This window comes from Hippoglossus hippoglossus, chromosome 7 (genome assembly GCF_009819705.1).
Source record: "Hippoglossus hippoglossus isolate fHipHip1 chromosome 7, fHipHip1.pri, whole genome shotgun sequence".
NCBI classification, from domain to species: domain Eukaryota; kingdom Metazoa; phylum Chordata; class Actinopteri; order Pleuronectiformes; family Pleuronectidae; genus Hippoglossus; species Hippoglossus hippoglossus.
In genome coordinates, this window is record NC_047157.1 from 21,292,710 (window position 1) to 21,318,583 (window position 25,874).

General features: G+C 43.1%; 2 protein-coding genes across 6 annotated transcripts in view; one reads left to right on the top strand and one right to left on the bottom strand.

The window, feature by feature from the left end:
- Nucleotides 1-1,884: 1,884 nt before the first annotated feature.
- cacnb3a (calcium channel, voltage-dependent, beta 3a) lies at nucleotides 1,885-23,828 on the bottom strand. Of its 4 annotated transcripts, none has more exons than XM_034589483.1 (15): nucleotides 23,715-23,828; nucleotides 20,388-20,544; nucleotides 18,736-18,828; nucleotides 9,272-9,391; nucleotides 8,258-8,380; nucleotides 8,045-8,160; nucleotides 7,738-7,817; nucleotides 7,533-7,552; nucleotides 7,167-7,244; nucleotides 6,905-6,963; nucleotides 6,690-6,790; nucleotides 6,246-6,397; nucleotides 6,060-6,155; nucleotides 5,006-5,176; nucleotides 1,885-3,118 (listed from the first exon to the last, which is right to left on the bottom strand). In XM_034589483.1, the coding sequence occupies exons 2-15, from the start codon at nucleotides 20,469-20,471 to the stop codon at nucleotides 2,690-2,692; spliced, it is 1,722 nt and encodes a 573-aa protein (XP_034445374.1). In that variant the 5' UTR covers nucleotides 20,472-20,544; nucleotides 23,715-23,828; the 3' UTR covers nucleotides 1,885-2,689. The 4 variants fall into 4 exon arrangements, with proteins under 4 accessions (XP_034445374.1, XP_034445375.1, XP_034445373.1 ...); XM_034589485.1 differs by lacking the exon at nucleotides 23,715-23,828 and adding an exon at nucleotides 4,788-4,833 and having other exon boundaries at nucleotides 2,979-3,112; nucleotides 20,388-20,733; XM_034589484.1 differs by lacking the exon at nucleotides 23,715-23,828 and having other exon boundaries at nucleotides 1,885-3,112; nucleotides 20,388-20,734.
- The window catches only part of LOC117764056 (adenylate cyclase type 6-like), a 38,510-nt gene continuing 36,386 nt past the window's right edge, over nucleotides 23,751-25,874 (top strand). The window contains exon 1 of one of the 2 annotated variants that reach the window (XM_034589480.1): nucleotides 23,751-23,982. The gene's annotated coding sequence lies outside the window, so the exon portion shown is untranslated. The remainder of the gene's footprint in view (nucleotides 23,983-25,874) is intronic. The other variant, XM_034589479.1, reaches the window with a different exon arrangement.

Consider the following 25,874-nt stretch of genomic DNA (forward strand, 5'->3'; position numbering starts at 1 on the left):
GAAATTGTACCTCTATCCCCTGAAGGTTGCAATACTACTAATACAAGTAAAGATAAAGCTGAGTCATTTGTTTTGCAGGTGTTTGATCATAAACCAAAAGTTTTTACCTAAATGTTTAAACCAAATTTCTGTTGAGTTGTTTCACTGACTTTTAAAACCAGAAATATCCACCTCACAGTGGCAACAGTGTGTTGTAGGATAAATCATCTGGAAACTATCGGTACAAAACTTTACACCACGACATCCGATTGTTGGTTAGTGAGACACAAGAAATGACCCAAAACAGTTAAAAGTACATAAAATGTCATGTTTATTTTGTTGAAGTCATATTTTTTACTCATTGTTGTAAATCTATTTTCAAATAGAAAGCATTCTATACAGCATCAGGCAGGAAATGTCTCACTTTTTACACGTCTGCTGTCTCTTCTGATAAATAGAGGGAAGAGGCGTGTTGGGCCACGCTAGCACGCTGTGTTAGTCTGGTGGATACATCGTTATACTTAGTGCAGTTATTGCATTACAAAGCAACCATCCCCAAAGAAAAGTAGTGCAATTCTTTTTTCTTTTTTGTTTTCTCTACTCACACAAAAGAGGAAGTCCAGATGGTCTAAGGCGTTTAAAGTTTCTCAATGTTCGGCTTCGTATTGCATACAGAATAAGACAGAGGAAACAAAATAATAACCCTTGTAGAAATTGTGCTTCGTAAAATTGAAAAAGCTCAACTGCTTTTTTTCAGTTGCTAAATTGGTCCGCTTTGAAAAACATACTCTGCCAAACTATAGTGACAAGAACTAATTGGTGAACTGAGACTTGCTTCTAATAATTCACTCATTCCTTTTTTCTTTAATTCTAATGACAAATTAAACTAAATTAAATCACAGGCCTGATCTGGGGCAAGTTTTAGTGAGTGACTTCTAAAAGTGCGTGAAACAGTGTGTCCACCCAATATCATGGGGAAAAAAAAGTTGTGTGGATAAATAAACGGATGCATTCAGATTTTCAGTAGTCGTGTTGTTAGTGGTGTGAGGAGTGAGTAGCCCCAAAGACAAGACCATCACTACGAGACAACGAGGAGAATCAGAATCAATGCATTTACCAAAGTACTGAACTGTAAAAAGAAACAATCAGATTTTCATGCAACACTTGCATAGATTTTTTTCTTCTTTTTGTTTCTAAATCATGCTGATTTTTTCCTTTTCTCAAGTTTTTTTTTTTTTTTTTAAATCTTCAAAAATATACAGCACACTAGATATAGCGATACCTGTGAGACATGGAAGCAGTAAACCAGTGAAAGCAGACTGGGAACACAGTATCGACCCTGTATGTGAACACAAGCAGGTTCGCGTCCGAACTCGTCATCGGCTCGTGGACTTAAAATGGTGCAGGAACAGAATGACCTTGTGCCGTGGGTGCTACGAGTCCTCCGGGAGCACGATACCCGTTCTGTGCATGAACTTGAACTTGAGCGATGAGCGTGTAGGACTTACACCTGAGGATCCGCTTTGGTAAAAAAAAAAAAAAGCAGCGGTAAAACTGCAGTACACAAAATGTGACGCGAATGTCTGAAATCAAGGGGGGGAAGAGGTGCGATTTATGTGTGGATGCTACAATCAATGACGTGCTACAATCGAATTACAGGGCGATCGGTTTGGGTCGGAGGTGCAAAGACGGCGTGCAAGCTTACATTCTCTGAAGACTGGATCTGAAGAGGAGCTGCGGCTGCGCAGCGTGTGCTTGGAATATGTCGGTGACTCGATGTAAACAAGCAAGTTTTTCGGCAAATAATTCATCCTGCGAAAAGACGACATTCCCTTTTCTCGGTTGTGTTTACATTCTCTGTTTTTTTTAAAAAATTTTTTAGCTTTTTCGAGGTGTTGAGAGAGTGATTGTGCAACAGCAAAGACAAGTGATGCCCAGACCGCACTGGTACCGCGAGTGACACCGACACAGTACCGCAGCTTCGTACTCACACAATGTGACAGAATGACAAACTGTACGTGTGTCTCCTGAACGCCATTTACCGCCGTCAGAGTAAAAGTGATGGCAGCATTTTTTTTTTTTTCTGAAACAGCAAACAAGTCAATATTAACAGAATCAAACAAACCAATAGATAAAGTAGCAATGGAACGAAAGCAGGTGGCCATTCAGTATATACACTGGAATCAAATGCATTACTATTCCTCATAAAATGATTCAACAGTAGAACATTCCTACATTAGCTTCATTCAGTTCCTGTTCTGACGTCGTGTGCAAATAGTCTTAAAATAATTATACTCATGCAATAGTAAAGATAGTTAAAAGTCTTAGGAATTTTAAGGCCAGTATATGAGACATCGTACAATAGAGAAACCTTAGGCAAAGCAGCTAAAGTTTGAGTTTGAGTAACGGCTGGTAGCCTGAAACCTTTCCCTTGCAGAGGTGAGTAGCCCTGTTGACTTTTCTCGGAATGCCTCGACCCTGGAGAGGTCGTGACATCTACTCGGTGTAAATTAAAACTGGGAGTCTGGAAGAAATGTAAAGACTAAACACCTGAACCGCTTCATAAACTGGGAATCTATAACGTAAAAAGTTTGGAAGTTTTGTTTTTGTTTTCCTAATCGTTAAATGTTGTGTTGGGGCTCTTGGACCGGCGGAGGGCTCGGGGTGATCTCCATGCTGAGGAGAGCGGGTGGGGGGGCCTGGTGGTTCCTCAGTAGGTGTCTCTGGGCCAGGGGCGGCTGCGCTGGCGGTTGTTCCTCTGGTTGTGACCTTGCTGAGCTTCGCGCTGGAGCAGCAGCCTGTCCTGCGACTCGTGCCCGTTGGCACTGTGAGCACTGCCCGTGTGCCCGCGTTGAGCTGGGTACATGTCCCTGTATGTGCGAGCATGGCAGGGGGAGGCAAACTCATTCTCCTCCTCCTCCTCCTCCTCCTCTTCTTCCTCCTCCTCCTCCTCGTCCTCCTCGACCCCCCTTTGGCATGGGCTCCCCCTGCGGCCGCGAGACAGGGAGTCGCTGGCCTCGTCGGATGGCATGAGACTGTCCTGCTCCAAGGGGGAAAGGGCCTCCTCGCCCGCCTCTTCCTCCTCTTCACCCTCCGGGCCAGCCGCCTCACGAGGCTGCGGCTGGTTCTTGTTCTGGTTCTGGAGGATTCGAGGAGCCACGGAGGAGGAAAAAGAACAAAAACACAGAGTCAAACGAAACTCTGAACCAGGACAACATCTCAAAGAAGCTTCACACTTTCGACAAACTCTTTTTTGTTAAAAGCACAGACACACAGAGGGTGGAAAAAACAAAGCAACGCTCCATCAAGAAGGAGTTTGAAGAGAAGGTTCAAATCTTTGTTAGAACACTCACATACCCAAATGCACAGTGAAAAGGTTATTGGTCACTGAAATTGTTCCTACTGTTCACACTGGCTGCAAACACAACCTTTACTAGCTTGTTAGAATGTAATATAGACAAAACAAATGCACAGTCCTGCATTTGAAGTCTTGTTTGAAGTTGTTAATATATAACTTACAGAACTTTGAAAGATTTCTTGTTACATAAATAATGAATATTGTCTTTAATTTCCTGAAGTTTTGTGCAGAACTGGGAGTTATGTGAATCATAACAGTGGAATCACTTTCGGGTGAGATCTATTTACACCAGTAGAACCAGCAGCAACAATCACAGAGACCAGTGACTCATCATAGATATGAGCAGGTCATAAGTGAAAGTAAAATCTTTGAGTTCTGTGATAATTACAAATACTGCGACGATGTCAGATATGATGCCAGTTAACAGCAGTTGTCTAAATAAATCAGCTCTAACAACAAATAAATTATAGCATTAATCTTCTTAATTTATCCAGAGTGTGAATGCTCCTTGTTTTGCAATTTTATAGATTTATTTTGTATATATTATACTTATACCGCTGAGGTTTTGTGGCTGTACAGGACTGCTACAACGGAAAGGAAATCTTTGCTGATATTTGAATGCAAAATGCAATTCTGCTGAGATTTGTGAACATGGAAATACAAAATACGTAAATTCAAACAAGATCTGTAAAAGAAAATCTAGGTTTGAGCACGTTTCCCGTTCTGTGCCTCTCCTCTAGGTGGCGGTGTTAACCCCTGACATGCAGCGGTGTTTGATGTGTCTCTTCAAAGTCCTTTCAGTGAAGTGTTCACAGCGTTTTATCCGTGTGTAAACACATTAACACAGATACTCAACCAAAGAAATGCAAGTGAAACACTTGAATGGATGGTCAGGGGGTTTCTCTCACACATAACATGTTACTGCACATCATGGTCTCAGTTTACTGTTGTGTAGTTATTGTGTATAAATATATTTCCAGAGAATATATTATTTAAGCTCCGATCATACGTCATTAATTCGCTCGGTCATTCCAGACAGCATAATGTGCCACTGTGAGCAGGGCCGCCATTCACAAAGCATGCTGGGAAAAAAGGGAAATAAAAAAGAATCACCAGCGAGACTTTGACTTATCACACAAACTCCAAACATAATGTTCTCCATTATGGGGTTAAATTAAAAGCCCGAGCTCGACTGCTTTGTGAATTTTCTCCCAGGCAGCGTGTGGAGCAGCTGTGATTCACCTGAGACCATCAACGAAAAGAAAGGAGGCAGGATGCAAGAAAGGAAACACGCGCCATCTTTTCTGTGGTGAGATCTGAATGAATAAAAAAGATGCTGTTCATTCGCCGTCTCAGCCGCGGCCGGTCGTGTTCAGGTGTCGGTGGTGGGTGCGTAGGGGGGGACTGTTGGGGGGGTCGAGAGTGCAAATATATAAACCCTACTACTCACCCCGGTTTGTACGCGATCATTCAATTAATTCCTGTGTTTCAGAAAACTGCAAAAATGTTAAGCACGGATGAGTGAGAGGACAAACAAGACAACCTGGGACAAATCAAAACACAGAATCGGAGATGGGAAGAGCCGGTCAGGACAGGGACATACAACACGTTCAAAACAGGATTCTTTAAACAGTATTAACACAGTTGTAAAACAGAGGAAAAACTCACCTGTAAGCTAGAGATGGCAGAGGGCGGGGTCATCAGACTCTGCTCCAATAAGGGATTAAGAGGCGTGTTTCCTGGCAGGTGAGTGGCGCGCCAGTAGATCTCCAGGTATTCAGCCAAGTGCTCGCAGGCGTCCTCCAGTTGGTTCTCGTCCAAAATGACATCAAACATATCCTGCACGTGCACAACCACACACAAGTAGAGAAGAAGTTAAGCATTTCATCTCAAATAGGATCAGCAGAAAATTTTACCTGAAACCACAAATTTTCAAAAAGCAAACACACCTCCTTGAGCGTTACAGGGCGCATTTCTCTCAAAATCTAATAATTTGAAATAATGATTACTTTATATATTATTATATATTACAATTAATTTCAGCCCAAGTATATTTACTTTGCAGTTTCAGAAATAAAGCTGTAACCAGCGTCACCACAGGCCAAACAAACAGCCTAAACCAAACAGGACGGGCACTGCACAAGTTTTATATAAAATTGATTAAAACATTTCAGCGATTAACTGTGATTTTAGTGTTGTGTATTTAGTTTATTTGGCCTTTATTGTGTTTTTTGGCAGCACCATAGGCACCTCAGGTTTTCCATAGGTAGACAGGAAGAGGACCAGCATGCACCTGGAGGATCTAGAGCTTGTTTTTTTCTGTAATGTAAAAATCTTGGTTTGGACAATGGACTTCCTTGTCCTGCATACGTTACGTCATCATATTGCATTGCAATGGAGTTTGATTTGGATTTTGGACAAATAACCTAATTTCTTTGGTATAAACAGACATAATATCTTACAAAAATTGCCCAGCTGCTCCATATTAGTCCAAAAAAATGTGTGACAACCGCTCGAGTACAAACACTTTATCTTACTTTATCTAACTAATAAGATACGTATAAAGTAAATTATAGAGGGTGAGAGAGTCGGGGAATGAAAAGCAGTGAATCTTTTCCCCTTGTAAATATGACCTGTTGGTTTTAATTGATTCGTCTAAATTGATTCGGACCCACTATGCTTTATAACAGAGAACAGAAATCAACCCGCTCCCTCCACTCACAGGAGGACACTGAGAGAGTTTGTCTGAAGCCATCATCTGCACATTCAGGTGTTTGCTCTGAGACTTTCCCCTGGATTTGATCAGCCTCTGGAGCACCTGAGAGGAAAGCAGAGGGAGCGTTACATAGCTAAAAAAAAGATGAGGCTGCCTGAATCCGACCGTCACTAGTGAGGGAATCTACTGTACCTTTGGTGAGGAAACTTTCACGTAGACAATGATGGGTGCGAGGGAGGTTTTGGCGAGCTGTGCAGGATGGTTGATGGTGTCGGCGTCCAGAACCACCAGCTGCAGAGTTTTGGCAAGTTCGAATATCCTCTCGATCTCACTCTGAACCTCGGCTGCACAGAGACGACACATGTTCAAACTCATCGTATTCCATAAGATATTTAGAAATCCCACAGGTGTGATTGGAAACCGTCAAAAACACAAAACTTTGACTAAACAGGCAAATGAGCAGTTTTTCTTCCAAATTTGTCTTTACTCATGAAAAATATAAATTTTGAATAAATCAAATTTGTTACAAAGGGGAACCATCCAATAGAAGTCCCACACTGTGAACCCTGATGAAATGCTGAGAAGTTATTTAAGTAAGAAAACACAGATACGGTGCGAGTGTAGTGTTTTTTTTACCGAGGCTGGAGCGAGTGTTGGATCTCTCCATGATGGGTCTTTTGTTAAGGACGGACCTCTTGGCTAAAGACAGGTCGGCAGTTACACGGGTGATTGAGATTCTGCAAAACGAAGTCACGAGAAAAATAATCAGGCAAACTCTCTCTATCAAATTAATTAGAAGCCTGATTTTCATAACTGCAGCAGCTATTCTGTAACTCCTCCATTTCACTGACCTCCCATCGAATCTGTGTTTCAGGAAGTCAAAAAGGGCTTTCTGCATCATGTCCGTCACCTTGGTGGACAATGAGACAGACATCGTTTTAAAAGGACAGAACAGGAACCAAACAACAAAACCATTAAGTCGATTCTGATTCAAAAGATAAGCTCAGATGCGAACAACAGCTGAAACACATGCAGCAGTGCAGGGACAATTTGAACAGAGTGTGAGGCGGTCGTCTCTCCAGCTGCTGGAGGTGAAACGGGGGAGAAGCTGACCTCATAGCCCTTCAGCGATGGTCCCACGAGGACCACCGGCCTCATAGAGGGCACCACGTCGTAGGGAGGGACGTGTTCCTGCCAGAAATAGGGGAAGGACAACGGGAGAGGGACGAAGAACGGACAGAACAGTGGTTGGGTTTGTTTGTTGTGAAAAGCTTCATCTATAATCAGGGTTTCTGCATAAAGAAGACTTTTAAAGACCCTGAAATCAGATCCATCTGTTTCTTATTTATAATTCTCAAAAACAAATAGAGAAATTTATAAAACTATATATAGAAAGTTGATGGCTTGACTCTGTCCATTAAAGTCAGAATCTGTATATTATTGGAAAGTACTGTGTCCTAATAAAGTGCACCAACCTACCTGTTTTTGCTTCTGTTTGGCTTGTGAAAACAAGGATCAGAATCAGGATTAGAAAGCTGTATTGTCATTGCACCTAAAACACGATTCATACATACACACATCCCTACACACACATCTGGAAGTAATGAATCAGTGTAGGGAAAAAGAAATAAGACTGAGGTGAGGTCGGTCTCGGTTCCAGATGAGGAAGATTTGTGGTACTCACATTCACCTGCAGATGGCGGTGTGGTCCTCCAGCTCCCAGTCACCATGTCTCCTAAACTGGAGGAATTTCCTCCAGTTTTCCTTCAACAACACAAACACAAAAACATCATACTAATATCAACACAAACAGATCACACTTATATCAACACAAACACATCATACTTATATCAACACAAACACAAACAGATCACACTTATATCAACACAAACACAAACAGATCACACTTATATCAACAAAAACCCATCATACTAATATCAACACAAACTCATCATCAGAGAATCTCACACTCGGTCAAACTGATGACTGACCTCTGTCTCTGCTCGTGTTTCAGTCTCATGGCCTCCAGTCGTAGAGGACTGGGGATGAAGGTGATGTCCGCTCCCTCCTTGACGAGCCGACCGATCCACCAGTCATTATTGTACTTCTGTTAATGCAACAACAACAGCAGCAGGTCACATATCACCTGTTGTGCGTTCTTGTAAAGGAAGGCGTGCCCATCCTCATCAGTGACAGTCACTCACTTCTTTGATGTGCAGGAAGTCTTTGGCATCGAAATTGACTGCAGCTCCTTGGACGGGACAGTCCTCATCCAGAGCTCCACAGTAACTCACGTTGGTCTTTACTGCAAACGCTACAGGTTTGGACTGTGGCAGCGAGAAGTTAGAACGAGAGAAACACTGGTCAACGATACAGGTCGAACATAAACTGACCCCTAACTCTGCCAAAAGGATAAACATGTGTTTAGAGAGCGACAGGAGAAAGAGAATCACTTTGAAAACAATGGATCCTTTGGGACTTAAGTGAAAATTACCTCTAATAATATGACAAATTCCCTTGAATAAACAGTTATTTATCCCCTGAGTATTTCAAAGTATGTTTATAGATTTCACCACCTTATCATTTTTGTTTGGTTTTGGAGTGTGAATTATGATTAATAGTGTTTTAAATCAAAAAGACTACTTGGAAAATGTTTTATATCTGGTTGTGTTTTTCACATCGACTCTTTCAAAGTAAAGCCTGATAATTAATTCTTTACCTTTAACAACCACAGCTCAACATCATTTCAGGCGCACTTACAGTCATTACACCAGTCATATTGTAACTGGTCACTATTAGTTTCTTTTTCCTTTTTCTTCATTTTCTGGCTCATCCCGACCTTTAGGGGTTCATTTTATTGTTAAATCTACTTCTGCAAACTTTATTCCCCCTGAACCTAATCAATTAGAAGTAACTCAGATAATGTGGATTCAATAGAAAAACAGTTTATATGCATCTTTAATAGTTTTAGAACTATGTCCAAACGGACATGACAGATTCTGTAGTTGTTCTGTAAACACAACATCCTCTGTATGTCTGTCTGTCCTGAAACAGGGAATCCTCCTTTGTTCTTGCTGAGGTTGCGTCTGTTTTATTATTTCCAGCCCTTAAGTTTTCCTGGAGCAGCGGATGAGCACATTTGTCTTGAGACGTCTCCTACACATACTCTAACTTATCAAACTGTTGAATGCCGCGGTGTGAGTCAGGGGAGAATCTACCTTAGCTCTGTCGAGCTGCAGCTGTGCCTGGCGCTCGGCTTCACGCCGATACGCCTCGCGGTCCTCCTCTGCTGACAGGTCTGAATCCGACGGTCTACTGGTGTAGGAATCAGCCGACCCCTGTCAGGAGAAAGGTGCATGTGGTGGTATTAACATTGGTGATATATGAATTTTCATGATTTGCTTGATGTGATACTGAGGTGAGAAACATAGATCTGCTGTTCATCTTCCTGCTTTCATCTGTTTTCTGGTCTGCAGTCCGCTTGCTTGCAGGTGTGCATGCAAATGCTTCTCTGTATTCATGAACACATTCATGTGTGTGTGTGTGTGTGTGTGTGTGTGTGTGTGTGTGTGTGTGTGTGTGTGTGTGTGTGTGTGTGTGTGTGTGTGTGTGTGTGTGTGTGTGTGTCTCCAACACAATGCGCTGCTCTCCCACACCAGCCATCTTCTGGTAGACCAAATATAGCACAAAGGCGGCAACTGCTTCCTCTTCTCTCCTGCTTGGCCCCAATCCATTCGATCATCCCCCACAGTGCAGCACATATACATCCTTTCTTCCCCTGTTTATTCTCCAAGGACATCTCCTCATTAGCAAAATATATGCTGGTTATCATTTGTCATTGTAAGCGCTTTAAGGACACATCCCAGCGAGAGCGGAATATGAAGCAAACACAGACACAGTCAAAAGCTGGAAATCACTGGATAAGGTGCTGCTGCTCTGGCCTTCATTCAGAAGGTTTTATTGAATATCAGTGTTATATAGTGTAGATCTGAAATTATTAGTCCATTAATCAGGAAGTCGACCAACTCAAAACTCTGTAAGTATTAAAATCTTTAATAAAGAAAAAATCCCCTGAAAAATAACCTGAAAACTAAGACATTTAATGATTTAAATGACATCGTGGAGCCTGGAGAATTATTATGGGCATCTTATAGCCAAAGGGAAAAATCTATTAATTGAGAGTTTAATCAATAAGAACCAAACGGATGCAGCTGTATTGTTATGGTCGCTCACAGTGACCATTGTGCTGATATCCAAAGAGAAAATGAGAAGAAAATAATCTGTGTGTGTGTGTGTGTGTGTGTGTGTGTGAGTGTGTGTGTATGTCCAATATTTTGCTTCGCTGAAGGAACTTAGTCCTGAATCTGTCAGCAACGAGAGCTGCTGCAGCAAAAACAAACCCGAGTCAGGCGTGAGAGGAAGGCGTGACGGGAAACAAACAGAAAGAAGTGATGACTGAAACACACAAGATAAGCTCAGATAATCCTCTCACAGTTAACTGCAGTATTCATGATTACATTATTACACTGCACGATGAGACCATCAAGCACATTGTAAACTAATATTAGATATAATACAGTTTTCACTCTGGTTTTCCTGTCCTTCCTCTGCACGGACTTAGTCCTGGTCATCCATCTTGCCAACATATACAAACACATCCTCTGGAGGACCAATTAGCAGCTGCACAACAAAAAATACAGAAAACACAGCGCCCGGACGTGGAGAACAATCACCACCGTTTTCTTTCTTTGCATTTCAGAATTCATATGTACAATGTAAAATAATAAACCTTTATCTACAACTCCGCTTCAAGCCCCCGAAAGGCAGCAAGCGCACAGCTCCTCTGGTTTCAGTTTTTTTGTATGTGTCTATGTTAGATAACTAGATCTGATTTTCAGCAGCTCTGCAAAGCAACACTGCACCAGAGTAGCACTGAGAGAGAAGAGGAGGGTGAGGAGGAACAAGATAGATGGATGGATAGATGGATAGATAGATAAGGGGGGGTGAACATCGTTGTAAAGAAATCCTGAAAAGAGAAGGATGTGTACAGGGACGGAGAGTGACTGACGGATGGCAGGAGAGGCGAGAGAGAGACGGGTATAAACGGTTTATATGACGAGATAAAGCGAGGCCATCTCAGGGGGGAGATGAGATTAGAACATAATAAAATGCTATGAAGGAGCGGAGTGAGACCCAGATATCCATCCTCGTCGCAGATAGAAGAAAAAAAAGTGTGTGTGTGGGGGAGAAGGGAGGTGGAGGAGGTGGAGGAGGGGGGGGGGGGAGGACCATGACCACGAGAGACAGAGACACAAAGATAGCGGAGAGAGTCGCGTACCTGGCTGATTAGGAGGACGGCGCTAGAGCCGGATAAAGACATGAATCTGAGTTTTTTCTCTCTCACTGCTCTGTCTTCACTGGGAACACAAGCTGGAATAAATACTGTGATTATGTCAGAGGGCTGTTTAATCATGTTAGAGCACAGAGAGCTGCGAGGCCGGGCTGCGATTGTCGTTCATTATTAATGTTACGGACATGAGGCGTGTGGACCTCTGCTCTGCACACGCTTCTGTCCCACGGCTGCCTGTCAAATCCTTCAGAAACACAGCGTTACCAGCGGAAAACTGCGCATGTTGCAGGTTCTGCACTGCAGAGTGGAGCGAGTCTCGGTGCATCTTTATTGTCTGGTCTGAGGATGTGTTTTCTCTCCTCGTAATGTTCCCGTCTGGAGGCTAAATTTAACTCTGTTCCTTTCCTATTCTGCTTCTGTGATTATTCTTTACACACTGCAACACTGATGGCCTCAGCTCCACAGGGAGGGGTCGGCGGGGGAAGCGTGTCATCCAGCGAGTCCAGTCCTCCGGCGGGCCGAGTGATCAGTCCAGAGACACAACAGCAGGGGACTTCTGCACTAATCTGCACTAATTATCACGACTCTACTCATACGTTGTTCGGTTGTTAAGTAATTTACATTCAAATGGGTTCTAACTTTCTTTTGTGACGTGTGTTCTTTGATTTAAGCTGGTCCAACATGGTGGAGTGAGCCAAAGAGTCAGCTCAGAACAACTATTGTGGATCAGATTCAATGCAAATCCTCAATAATATGAAAATGCAAGAATGTCCCGGTCGTAAAAACAACGGGCTGAATGTTAAACCCACAGAAATCACGAAACAACAAAGGTGCTGCAGTGCAGGGCAGGTGGCAAACAGTCAATCAGAGCTTTTCAGGCTGCCAAGTCCCAACAGGCCCCTGAATTCAATCAAGCTGCACCAAACTACACACACTCATAGATATCAGTCCCCTAAATATGTTTGACTTTTTTTTTTTTTTAGCAAAACCATGAATTATTCTGTGGGAAATCAGGGAAATCGCCCTGTCTGACGTGCTAAAGAAAAAGATTCCTGGATTCTTCCCCCGATCCAGAACACATCCTTTCACCGAGTTGAGTTGATTTTTGTGATCTTGCTTAAAATCAAACAAACCAATAAAACGGACAGGGGTGAAAATATAACCTCCGTAATGGAGGTGACATAACAAAAGCTGCTTTCACAGATGCACTGAAGTCTGGATGTTTTGGAAAATGTCTCTATAGAGCTGATGTGAGAACACTGCAGGAAAATGTTACTCACACGAAAAATAAAACTCACACAAAAGATGCAAAACGGGAAAAAGCCGCACACGTAGAAGACACAGACAAAGATGTCAACTTTTGACTGACGCCAAAAATACTGGGATTTCCGTGGCAGGTTTTATTCATCATGATCTGCAGGCGCCACCGCTCACCTGAATGTTCCAGACATTTTCCTCTTGTTGTAAACCAGTTTGACTTGGACAATCTCCTGCTGCGTTTTTTTATGTGAAAGACAAACTCCAGAACCCAATTTCACATTTCCTTAAAGTCACAATCTATCCATCCAGACACATTTTCAGGAGTTTGTGAGTGAAAACAGCTGATGAGAGCTGTGAGAGTGAATCAAAACGTGACAGCTGCAGGTGAGAAATCTACAGTTGAAAGACAATTAAATGCTCCATTGAGCTGAGGGCGAACTACAGTCGTCCAACTATAAATCTCCACGGGTTTATCAGTACTAACGACTCCTCTCACTTTACACGGTCAATTGATGCCTCGGTGAAATAAAAATATTGATTCAAGTAGCTATAAATCAAGGTGGTTCATATCAGTGATGTTTGCAAACTGTGATATAAATCAAGCTTTTACTTTTGAATATGATCCCTAAAGAAAATATTATGGCTGTTCTGAATGGCAGTAACAAAGTTGCTATCACAAGGAGGACCTGAGTGGTTGTGGCTCGTAGCACATGGTATGAAATGGATGAGTCTCCAGTTTGCTGCCATGTTATTGAAGAAGGATGGAAAAGACAGACTGTCGCTCTCAGAAAACAAACAGCTGATGTTTTCAGGGGATCAGATTTTCAGAAGATGTTTGACCATCTGACAAACACAGAACACACACAGGCCTCTTCGCACTGCAGAGCTATGACATATATGCGTGCAGATGCAGATGTTTGGTGGGTGTCATGTTTCAGGTTTCCTCTATTTAAATTTGATGTGACAAACACGACTCGCTGTGAATCCTGAAGTGCGTGAACTAACAAAGCTCCTCGTTTCATCAAAAAACTCATCTTCAACATTCGAGTTTAGCCTCTAGCATTTGCTAATTAGCACCAAACAACTACAGTGGCACTAAGTACAGTTTACATCTCTGCCAAGGCCAAACAGTCCTCTTATGAAACCACATTAAAATTCACAAGCTCAGAATCCTTATTTTGATCCGCACTGAAATTTAACAGGTCCTTCCTGAGGTCATGTACCTCCCCTCCACACAATGTCATGGAAATTGACTGAATAGATTTTGCAAATTGTCGCTAAGTAACAAACAAACCTGGATGAAAACATAACCTCCCATGACGGAGGAAGTTCGCCCTCAACAACAATGGGGCTGATGGAAAAGCCATTGCAGATATTTGGCGCTACACACTTTTAATGACCGACATGAACGTCTGCACTAAATTTCATGGTCATCGTTCGCTTTGTCTTCTGAGCCCGACGACAGATCAACATTGCTTTTCCTTGATTCACGGCGCTAACATGACCAAAACCAAAGTTTACCTGGAAAGCAGAAAAAAAGACCTGTGCCTAAAAATGGTTGATGGTAATGTTGACACTGCACGTTCTGTAATATGTTTATTACAAATGTAAAACACACATTTCTTTAAGGTTATGTACAGTAAAAAGCAGTGAGTGCTGATGGGGGAAAAAGTAATTTCTCTGGCTTGATTTGCAGGAAGGAGATTCTGCACAACAGCAGAATATATTATTCAGGAGGCTGAAACACCTTTTTCCCCTCCGAGGAAAAAAAAAACCAAAAGAAAAACTGCAAGCTCGAGCGATTTGGAAATCCAGTCGCCACCTATCCAATTTCAAAAAGTGTTCGATTAACTGTGCGGTCATAATTCAATGTTAGCGAGTGACACATGCACAGAGCCCTCTCGTGCACAATTCAATAAATCACTCGCTAACAATGTGGCTGTACTGCAATACCAGAGCCGAGATTGGGAAAACTGTGTGTGAGACCGATCAATCACAAGACTTGGTGGGAGTGTACGTGCAGGACGATGCCAATCAAAAAGTAAAACGGGTGAAGGAATGAGAGAAAGAAAAAGGCGAGATGGGGTGAAGACGGGGTGGGAAAACAAAGGAGTGGCAACGATAAGATGGAACAAAGCGAGACATGGGGAGAGGAGTTAAGACGGTGCTGCGAGTCGTTTGTACTCACTCAGGTTAATGTGGTGATGCTGCCGCTGCCGGTCCCTCCCTCTCTGTACGCTACATGCTGTAAAATGCAGACGGACTGTAACCGAGTCCCATCCCCTCCGCTAAACCAGCGGCGACCTGCACTGGAGCAAAGCACCAGCAACACCTTCTCCTCTGTTCTCACCCCCACCTCATTCCATCACAGCAGCACATGCACAAACAACAACAACCAACGCGAGGCTTTTGCGTCACCGGATCGAGCCGCCTTTCTAAATTTACATCATCCTCCATTCAATGTGCACAGGTGGAGAGGGAGCTGCTGTTATAATCACACACACACACACACACACACACACACACAGACACAGACACACACAATCATATATGATACACAGCTGGGGATTGATCCCGTTTCAAAGCCTCATGTCCAACAACATACATCCCCACTTGTGGCAGCTTCTGCTTATTGTATCCTGCTGCAGAAATGAGTCATACTCCAGTGCTCCTCCATAGACACCCCACCCCTACCACAGACAAGAAACTATATCAGCTCCGTTTGGGAAATTCACTGCTTCTGCATAAAACACTTTGTCACATCACCTATGGGTGGGATGCCTGTTGTGTGTGTGTGTGTGTGTGCGTGCAGAGAAGAGGTATAATGATAGAAATTAAATGTTGAACCCACCAATCACGTCGCCCGAGGCCTTAAAAATGAGCATCATGTATATTTTAAGCCGTGCAATATTCTGAGGGAATCTGTAGATTGTCATTAAGCCCCCCCGATCAGGATAACTAATGTCCCCTCCTGAAGAAGATGTCTGCTCAGCCCTTTTTCACCCCCCTCTCTCGCTAACGCCTCTCACACATGCTCCACATTCCCTGATGCTAATGGTGCTGTGCATGAAACCATTTTTCATGGTGTTGGATTTTTACATGTTTGTGGGCATCAAACAAATGACTCATTCTGGTAAAAAAGGGGAACATCATGCCTGTAGACATTGAAACCTTGTAAGTGAATTTTAATGGGGAACTTAAGTCAATCAAAAGACAATTTTGAAGATCGATTAATCGTTTTGAGTCATTTTTAAAGCAAAAATGCAGAATATTTGCAGTTTCCAGCTTCTCAAATATGACGATTTGCTGCTCGTTACTGTCACATATGGTAGAAAATGAAATCTCTTTGGTTTTGGAGCAGTGTTCAGACAACACAAGCGATTTAAGGACGTCACTATGAGCAGGTGTTTGGGGTTTGATAGGATTTTATCGAATCTGAATCCTGTATCTCGTCCACCTCTGACGATCCGAACTCCGTTAAAGCCATTATTGAATCCTGTTCTGTACATTTTCACTATTTGAAACTAATAAAGTTACAAAAAACCCCATTTCAGATTGAGTTTGCGACTGAGATCACCTGTTGTTGGAGTGAGAAGACAGAAATACTACTCTCACTAAATAAATCAATATTAACATTAATGAAGCTGAATCCCAATTAATTCACAACCTGTACAACCTGAATATGAAATATTGATTTTGGTTGTGAAACAGCAGCGAGGCTACTGTTGACCTGATTTTCACTCTCCAGAAAAACAGAGTTAGCATTTGTGGATCTGTTAAAGTGCTATTGTTTTTTTTTAAACAGATAATAAAGACACTTAAATGATATAAACCATGGCTCCTCATTTTACATTTTATAGAACCTAAATTAGCCGAACAGCAGTGGTGTCAGCTGCTATAGCGCTTTGACAAACTGGATTTTATGTTTATCGTTGAAACAGTAGAATTAAAGCAGCATTAGCATGTAGCGTTACACTCATTCTGTCTAAATAGTCAAAATCGGACTCACATTTCTGCTCAGTTACAGTCAGTGTAATGGAAACATCTGAATTTCACTGAAGACATGAAGTTAAAACACAGCATTGAATCATAATCTGCAGGAAGAACGTCTCTCCTGTTTGTGTATGTGTGTCTGCCCGTCTGTTACTCTTCACACAAACTGAAACGATCACATGCATTTAATCATTCTTGTCGCTTTAACCCTGATGTGCGTGATACATCTTGTCTGTGGCAGGTGAACAAAAAATGTTGGACTTTTTGTCAATGTGTTTAAATACATGTCTCATAAACTCTAGAGTGAATCAAACAAGCACAGAGTAAACTTCAAGTACTGTTTGTGTCCTAATAACTTCTGACGAGTGTTGGTGTTTGTTGTTAACGTGTAGTGAGAGCAGGTCAGCGGGGTGGGGGGGAATCACCTAATGTTTGCCAACATTAACTATTAGCCGATAAGGAGGATTGTGTTATTTCCTCTTTTAAATGTTATATTGTCTCACTTCTCAACTTCTTTTCTATCAGCTCAGTTTTAGTTTAGCTGAATAAATCCAGACAAAATTATTCATTGTATAAAAGACAGTTTTTTTCATCTTTAAAATGTCTTAACTGAAACTAAAACAGAAAAGTATGTATCTCAAGTACTTCTACAGTGTATATTTGTAATGAAATTTTGGTCAACTACAATACAGAAGTAAATATTGTACTTTTTACTCCGCTAAATTTAGTTGATAACTTAAGTTACTTGTTACTTTGAAGATTTTGATAAATAACACAAGTATAATCAATAAAAAAAGTAGTTTGCCAGCTGCAACATTTAATATCCGTCATTATCCAAAAAGAGTCATTATTCTGAAATAAGCCAAAAGTACATACTTACATACTTTTGGTAGTTTATGCATCTTTCGATACTTATTTAAGCACATTTCTGAAATCAATACTTGTCGCACAGTAGTTCTACACAAAGTTATTGCTAATTGTACTTTATTCTAAAATCTTATTCCACCACTGTCTGCAAACCAAAGGTATTAAGTTTAAAATCCTCCATAACAAATAAACACTGCATATTCACACATTCAGAAGGCTTCAGTGTTTTTGCAGGATTATTAGTTAGTTCTCAAAATAGTTGTTAATGTGTTTAAAGTGTTTTAACCAAAGACAAACTTCCACCTTTTTGAATCATAGTTAAATTCCATTTAATTCTGCTCTATATTAATAAATTGGGAGTGGATAGTGGAGACCTGGTGTATTCTTTAGAAGAGGACTGTAGAGAGAGAGCCTTGTAGTTTCATCCTCTTTGATGTAACGAGGCTCGTGAACCTCGGGGATCTGGTGGTTTGGGACGAGCTCGGTGAAACTTCTCGACTCGATACATGTTTTCTACAGGAGTCTCTGCTCTGCTGGACTCCCTGACACCACCTCTGCTTTTACACCGACACCCAGATCAAACCAAATACATCAAAAACAACCCAATCATCCTGATTATTATGCACCATCTGAACTGGATGTGAGGGTATGATTCACAACAGCCACGCAGTAAAAGCATGAGGGAATTCTATTCTGCTTTGGCTTTTTCCTTTTTTCCCCACTCACACAGATCATCTTAAATAACATCAAATCTCCTTCTGAGTCTCCTGCACATGTGTGACCTAAAAACATTAATTAAAAAGCTGGGCTGTGGAGGGATTTTGATGTAACACACCTCCCACTTTCAAGCATTTTGCTGCCCTCTCCTGTGCAAAGCAACAACTGCGACTGAGGAGACAGCTGCAAGGGTACAGGTGCAGTGGAGCGCACATGAGCTGGATTCCAGTAAATGTATTTTTGAGGAACCTGCATTCACCACCACAACAAAATATCTTAGAAAACACACTTATGCAGATTAAAAAGCAGTATGTAGTACTGTAGTTTCATCAGGACCTTCGAGCACAGTGTGGCCCACATCTACAAATCAGCGAGATAAACCTTCCTGTGACTGTGATGTACCAGAACCAACCAGAGCACAAGGTAGCCAGCAATGTGTGTGTGTGTGTATAAACAAACATGGAAGAGCAGGAACTGGCTCGGAGAAGTTTTTACCTGTCGTTTGATGAAGCTGGATGTGGTGTCAGAAGACGTGCTGCCATCTGAGCGTTTGAAGCGGCTCTTGCGTTTAGGCAACTTCCTGGGCAGCTGGGATGAAAAAGAAACACAATGGTGAGAGGGAAAATAGATAGATTAGATAGAGTAGATGGAAAGAGTAGAGTTTAATAGAGATAGACAGGCAGGCAGGCAGGTAGGTAGGTAGGTAGGTATAGGTTGTAAGGTACGTAGTCCGGTGGAAAGGTAGGAAGGAGGGTAGGTAGGTATGAAGAAAGGTGGGTAGATAGGTAGGTATAGGTATAGGTAGTTAGGTACATAGGCTGGTGGGAAGGTAGGAAGAAGAGTAGGTAGGTAGGCAGGTAGGTAAGTAGGAAGGTAAAAAGTGGGTGGGTAGGTAGCTGGGTAGGAAGGAAGGAAGGAAGGTTGGCCAGTGGTTAGGTAGGTAGGTAGGTAGGTAGGTAAGAAGGTTTGCCAGTGATAAGGTAGGTAGGAAGGTTGGCCAGTAGTAAGGTAGGTAGGTAAGAAGGTTGCCCAGTGGTAAGGTAGGTAGGTAGGTAGGTAGGTAAGAAGGTTTGCCAGTAGTAAGGTAGGTAGGTAGGTAGGTAAGAAGGTTGCCCAGTGGTAAGGTAGGTAGGAAGGTTGGCCAGTAGTAAGGTAGATAGGTAGGAAGGTTGGCCAGTGGTAAGGTAGGTAGGTAGGTAGGTGGGTAGGTAGGTAGGTAGGTAGGTAGGCAAGTGGTCAGGTAGGTTGGTAAGAAGGTTGGCCAGTGGTAAGGTAGGTAGGTAGGTGGGTAGGTAGATGTGTAGGTAGGTAGCGCCATCAACACATCGTTATTCACATTTCTTGCTTTGTTTGAACAGTCAAAAAACTGCCAATCATTTTCTGTCAGTTTACCTATGGAGTATACTTGTTGGTTTCTTGGTGCCTGGAGACAATAAAGAAACACAACACATTTGTTTTGCCCCCGACAATGAATCCAACCTCAGATATAGACAGAAACCAACTTGTCTGTGCTGATACAGAAATAAAGGCCTACGTGGAAGGAGAATGGATGTGAAGGAGCTGCTGTGCAACACATAAAATCAGCTGCAACTTCGCCACGATCACACATATCTCAGGATTAAATGAATGTGACTGCACACGGTGTCCAGTCAGCTTTTCAACCAGGCCTACAGTGAGACAGAAAGCTTGGATGTTGCAGTGGGAGCTGAGAGGCCCTGAAGACTCAGGCTACAGGTGAGTTGGACTCATGCAGAAAAAAAACAGCACACAAGTCACATGAGGTTCGAGATGTGTGTTGATCTCTGTGTGGATTCAGTGTTGCAGGAGATGCATGAGGCATAAAAAAAACACAATCAACGCACAAAAGGCCCAATCAACAAAGAGCAAATTATGAAAAGACTTGTTTTTGCGTTAAAAAAAGCATCACAACCAAAAAAACCTCGGCTTCTCTGCGTCGAGCTGCAGATTCAGTGAAGGCGGAGGTGTTGGAGGAAAAATAGAAAAAAAAAAACAGAAAAATGGTGAAAAAGTCGCTGCCAAAACGCGACGTCTCCATTTCGACAACAAGTAGCAGAGGCATGAAGTGACTCCTCCTGTGTGTGGATGCGATGGATGTGAGATCACCGGGCTCCAGTGAGAGGCTTTACCTGGAAGTAGTGCGACTGGGAGCCGCTGGTCTCCATGGCAGACAGAGGGTCTACGGGCGATTTGGACATTTTGACTTGCACCATCTATTGAGAGCGCAGGGAGGCGAGCTGCGCGCAGACATGGGTCACCGGAGGAAACAGGCGACGCCGAACGCATCTATGTGCAACAATGAAAAGAGGGAGAGGAGCGAAAAAATGCGCAGAGGAAGACGAGTCAAATCCACGTTCGGCTGATGGAGAGGAGGGGAAAAAAAAAAAAGCTGGAGATTCGCAAATAAAACAGCGGAGAAGAGGAGGCGCGCAGGAAAAACACCGGAGCGGAGAGAGAGAGAGAGAGACCCTGAAGACTGAGGCAGGTCCGTACTAAGTGTGCGTCTGTGCCGGGGGTGTCAGGGCTGGTTCATCCGGCAACAACCATCTGTCTGTTCCTTTTTTTTATGTTTGGAACAAGCAACGTGTCCTTCTCATCTGTGTCGAGTGTTTTCTTTCTAAAAGGATAATTCATACACTCAATTTATCTGTGGATCTTTGAATTGATGGTTCACAGCAGAGGAGCTGCTGAGACATGTTCCTGTGCCAGTCTGATGAGCAGGGGCGGATTGAGCTCCTACAGGGGACTGTGGGCAAAAATGTGCTGTTGGCCCCTGTTGACCCCCCCATCCCCCCAGTGTACAATGGCATGTTTATTGTGTTTATTTCCCAGTAACGTAGCCAGTAAAAATATCTAAAATCCTACTATATAGAGTTAGGAAAGGATAACCACAGTGAAAAGAAAAGCAGACCCCACTTACACTCACCTTTTTTTAAAAACGTCTTTTTTATAACAAAAGATACGCATACCGTACAAAATGTACAGTACTCTGTGCGCTGAGAGTTATAATAGTTATATTGACAGGTTCGGCGAAAACACCTTTTCATTTAATAAAAAGGGAATATTTAATAATAATTGATAAAATATAATAATGAATTGAGTATGAGTGATATCCACAGGAGAAAAAAACCTTGAGTTGTGTATCGTATCTGTATGTACTTTGTAGATAGAAGTAATGATTGGACTCGAGTAAGAGTAATAAGTTTGCTGCATTCAAATTACTCTAATAACTACAAGTTACTCAAACGGTTTTCTTGAGTACATGTAAGAGAGTAAATGTAACTCATTACTAAGTATGTACCTCTGGTCCGTGTTTCTGTAGAAAAGATGCAAACATAACATTCAGTGATTTTAAATAAATCAAAATGAACAAACTTAGGTTTGCACACTTTTTGTTTTGTGAAACGTGCATTTTCCTAAATTGTTGTTTTGTTTTGACCATAGATTGTAAATAAAGATGGAGCACGTGCCTCTCACTAGACACTAATGAAGCCAAAATATCCTGGACACGAACGCTGCCATCTTGTGCAGTCTCATCATGACGTTTCACTCTGTTTTGAAGCATCAAATAATGAATTAAAACCAAACTAAAAACTGTAAAATTTGCTCTTGAACGAACATTAGTGTGATAAGAGCATGACAGAAACCATCTTTGAGAAAAATATATTCGACTTTGGCTTTTTGTTTGATTAGTGACCCACCCACTAACATGGACAAGGTGGGATTTATGACCTATACTACAGCCAGCCACCAGGTGGTGTTATAGATGCTTTGGCTTCACTTTAGGGGAGCTGTCATGTTGTCCACTTCTATATTCGGTCTATGGTTTTAAGCAATTAACTTACTTAAATTATCGTTTTTCAATAATAATCAATTGATTGTTTATTGTATGAAAGAAAAAGAAACAGTGAGACAAATATGTGTTATTATTTCCTGAAGCTAAAGTGAAAATAGAAAAGGCCTCTAGTTGAGTAGACCACATGTTTGCTTTGGCCCCAGGGCCCCATGTGAAAAGGTTGACAAACTGTAAAAGGGATAAAAACAAACATGTAGGTGGAGGTGAAGACTTCACCTCCCTCTTCATCACTGTTCTCTCCCTCTGGGACTCGAGCAGGAGTGCACTGTCAGTGGTCACCTCTAGGGGGAGTGCCGAGTTACTAACAGTGGGAATGTGAGTGGTGTGAGCGGCAGCGCGCCTGGGCTGCGTCAACTAGCCACAGTTAGACAGCAACATACCGGAACTGCGTGGATTTTCATTTCAAAATAAAAGCTCAAACACAAAAGAGAGCAAAAAAGCGGTGCAAGGGATTTTACATGTAGTGCAATTGAGTCCAATCGATTTAATTTATAAAGCTCAGTATCAAAATGTTTTGTCAGGTGCTTTTCATCTGCACAACATATGATACAAGAACTTTCCCTGAAAACAGCTTTAGAGAAAATTTGAAGAAAGAGATGAAGAAGTAAAGCAGCAGATGCAGTGAGCACAGAATAGAGCAGCAAAAACCTGCACAGTGATATATGTCCACACCTGCAGGGATAGTTGAGTCGTATCACTTACATAGTGATGAACTCAAACAATATTAATCATGTGAGTCGCACTTGTTTAAGAAAAATAAGGTTATAATTATTGTGGTGAAATAATGAATAAATTGTCTCAATGATTTCTGGTTTTCTATACACAAAATGGCCACAGTTATTTGCTGCGTATTTACTGACAATTGATTGAAATCAATACCCACAATATTCAAAGTTAAATAAGACATTGACAATTTCGACGACGACTATGAACAGATGCAGACTGATCTACAGTACAACCACTAAATTACTAAATAATACTATTTATTTTTAAAAACATGATGTTAAAGTAGATGCTCCTGATACTTAGGCAACTTAATGTTCTCTTACTAAAGAAACATTTCCAGCACATGACATGTGGCCTGTTTCACTTCGGCATCATTTATCTATTAACTGCTTTGCCAAGGAGCTTGTCACCCATTCGTTTCTCTGTTGGTGGATTGGTTGGTTTTTGATTGTCAGCAGGATTACGCAAAAACTACTGTATGGATTTCCATGAAACTTGGTGGAAGGATGGGACATGGTTGTCGGAAGAAACCATTAAGTTTTGGCATGGATGCAGAAGAATTGGCAGATACACGATTGAAATTCCTCTGATCACTTTCTTTAACATTGCAACGGTCTCTCACATCCTCCTTCAGGTGTGGAGATTCATTGACAGAGGAATAAAATAGTTTTTATACCTGTTCAGGTATCTCGTCCTGTAAATATTTTGAACCAAGGAGTATCTATCTGATGGAAGCAGTTCATACTCTGACTACAGGACATCTAAGGGGTGTGTAATCATTTCCCTGGCCTGTATTTTGGTCTTGCAACTTTGACAACCCCCTTCCCTCAACTAGTACCTTTTATTGTTGGGTTTTTATTTTGAAATCAGAAACCGGAAGTGTGGCGTTTGTCTTCCCCACCTCGACTTGACGGTGGTGCTTGGAGCCGAGAGGGTCAGGGGGAGGAGAGGCAAGGGAGTGGAGCGAGAAGACGACAGGAGGAGATCCAGGCGCAGGGGTGACCACTTCTACCCATGACCATCCCCGGAGAGACAGGCTTCCAATGCGCCTCCACCCGGGACGCTGGCACCGACGAGTACGCGAGATCCGGATAGTCTGCTGCGCGGCGCAGTCGGGGGAGCAGAGGCTGAAGATGATCACGGTGAGTCCGTCTGTCCTCTCCCGGTTCTCCGCTGCACACACACACACCGCAGGCCGACATGTAATGTAGGTTATACGCGCTCCTGTCACACTAACGCACTGAAGCGCCTCTGCCACTTGTCTGTCACTCCACCATTTCTGGCGACAGTTGCTGTGAGGCCTCCGCTCCACTGTGCCGCTGCTGCCACTGCTGCTGCTGCTGGTTGTGCTGCTGGTGGAGCCACGGTCAGTTCATGTTTTCCACTAATAACAACATATCTGTGTGAGGGGGGTAAAAAAAGGATGAGCTGCATCCCAGTGCGTTTCCTGTACCAGCTGACAGTCCTGCTGGGTGTCATCACACAGGCACAGGCTCCACAGTGATTCACACCAGCTGCACATATACACACGAATATATTTAAAGCATGACTTTAAAGTTAAACACCGCACTTATTCCTACACGCACGCTTTTACATGGGTGTTGGAGATGATGGGAGCATTGTGCCCCCCTCCACTGACTGATGCTGAGGAATGTGCAGCAGCACTAACATGTTTATATGTGTTTATTTACCCGTGCTCGTCTGTGCACTAATCCGGAGCGGCATGGCTCCGCTGCACATTGAGCATTTTCAGTGACATATAAATAAATACATGCGTAATTACGCACGGACATAAGAGAAGAGGCGTGTTTGTGCGTTAACGTGAGCCGCCGGACGAATGGTTTCATGGTCCCCGCTATGATTGTCACATAGGCCACGGTGTTATGTAACAAGAAGCCTACGCTGTTTGAATGCGGGCCCTCACGCACGGCCTGCCTGCCCGTGCATGGGGGCGCAAACGCATCATCCGCACATGATCAGAGACGAGGAGGCAAACAAACGCACAGAACGACTCCTCAAGGTGTTGCATGCATCTTCGATCTCTGTTTACGCATCTGTATCATATAGATGACAACTGAGCCACACACACACACACTCACACACACACACACACACACACACACACACTCACACACACTCACACACACTCACACACATAGAGGGAGAGGTAGCCTCGGATGTGTCTGACTGCAACAAGCCCCATGCACAATGAATGATTTGATGCTGTACTGTAGCGGCTGTCCGGTTGAAAATGTCCCCCGGGAATAGTCAAGTCACCTCCGCCTTCCCCTTCCTCGCTTCCTCGCTTCCCCGCTCCCCACCTCCTCCCCCTATCCTAGCGCTAGTGGAGTGGATGCTAGAGGGGTGAGAGAGAGAGAGGGGGGGGGGGGGGGGGCGGGCGACCGGGAGAGTACAGCTTCACAGCACCACGCGAACACGCACCGAAAAGCGACTGGCAACGTTTTGCGAGAGGGTACAGGCTGGTCGACCTTGTGCCGCGGGGTGGGTGAGGGACGCAGCCGGGTGAGGTGGGAGCAGAGGGGAGGGGAGGTGTGTGAGAGAAGGGGGAGGGAGGGAGGGAGGGGGTGTTCTCCTTGAATCTTGTCGATCCGCTGCCAGCTGGGAGGAGGAGGAGGAGGAGGAGGACCACGGCTCGGACGGATACGTGCCAGAGAAGGGCGCATGCATGCAGGCGACATACAGCGAGGAAATGCTATTTTTGCCTCAACAGCCCAGCATGCCTCTCCGGTGAAAATGCCGGTCGAGGAGGCGGCAGCAGAAGGAGAAGCGGCTGCAGCAGCGCGGTAGCCGCGGCTACGTTGCGTTTGCGCGTCTCTGTGCGCTGCTAGGAGCTCAGGGGCGTCTGGAGGAGGAGGAAGAGGGAGGAAGAGGAGGAGGAGGAGGAGGAGGAGGCCTGGTAAGATCAGCTGGTAGCAGTTGCTGAGGCATATGTGGACGTTTTGTAATCGAATCAGGACGAAAATGAACAGCACTTACAGTGAATGATTACTCCACCACACTGTTATTGTATTTG

Coding starts and splice junctions, on each gene's coding strand:
- cacnb3a (XM_034589483.1), bottom strand. CDS start 20,471: ATGGTGCAAGTCAAAATGTCCAAATCGCCCGTAGACCCTCTGTCTGCC. Junction 8,161..8,257: donor ACTTCCTGCACATCAAAGAA/GTGAGTGACTGT, acceptor TTGCATTAACAG/AAGTACAATAATGACTGGTG. Junction 3,119..5,005: donor CTGCCATCTCTAGCTTACAG/GTGAGTTTTTCC, acceptor CGAATCCTCCAG/AACCAGAACAAGAACCAGCC.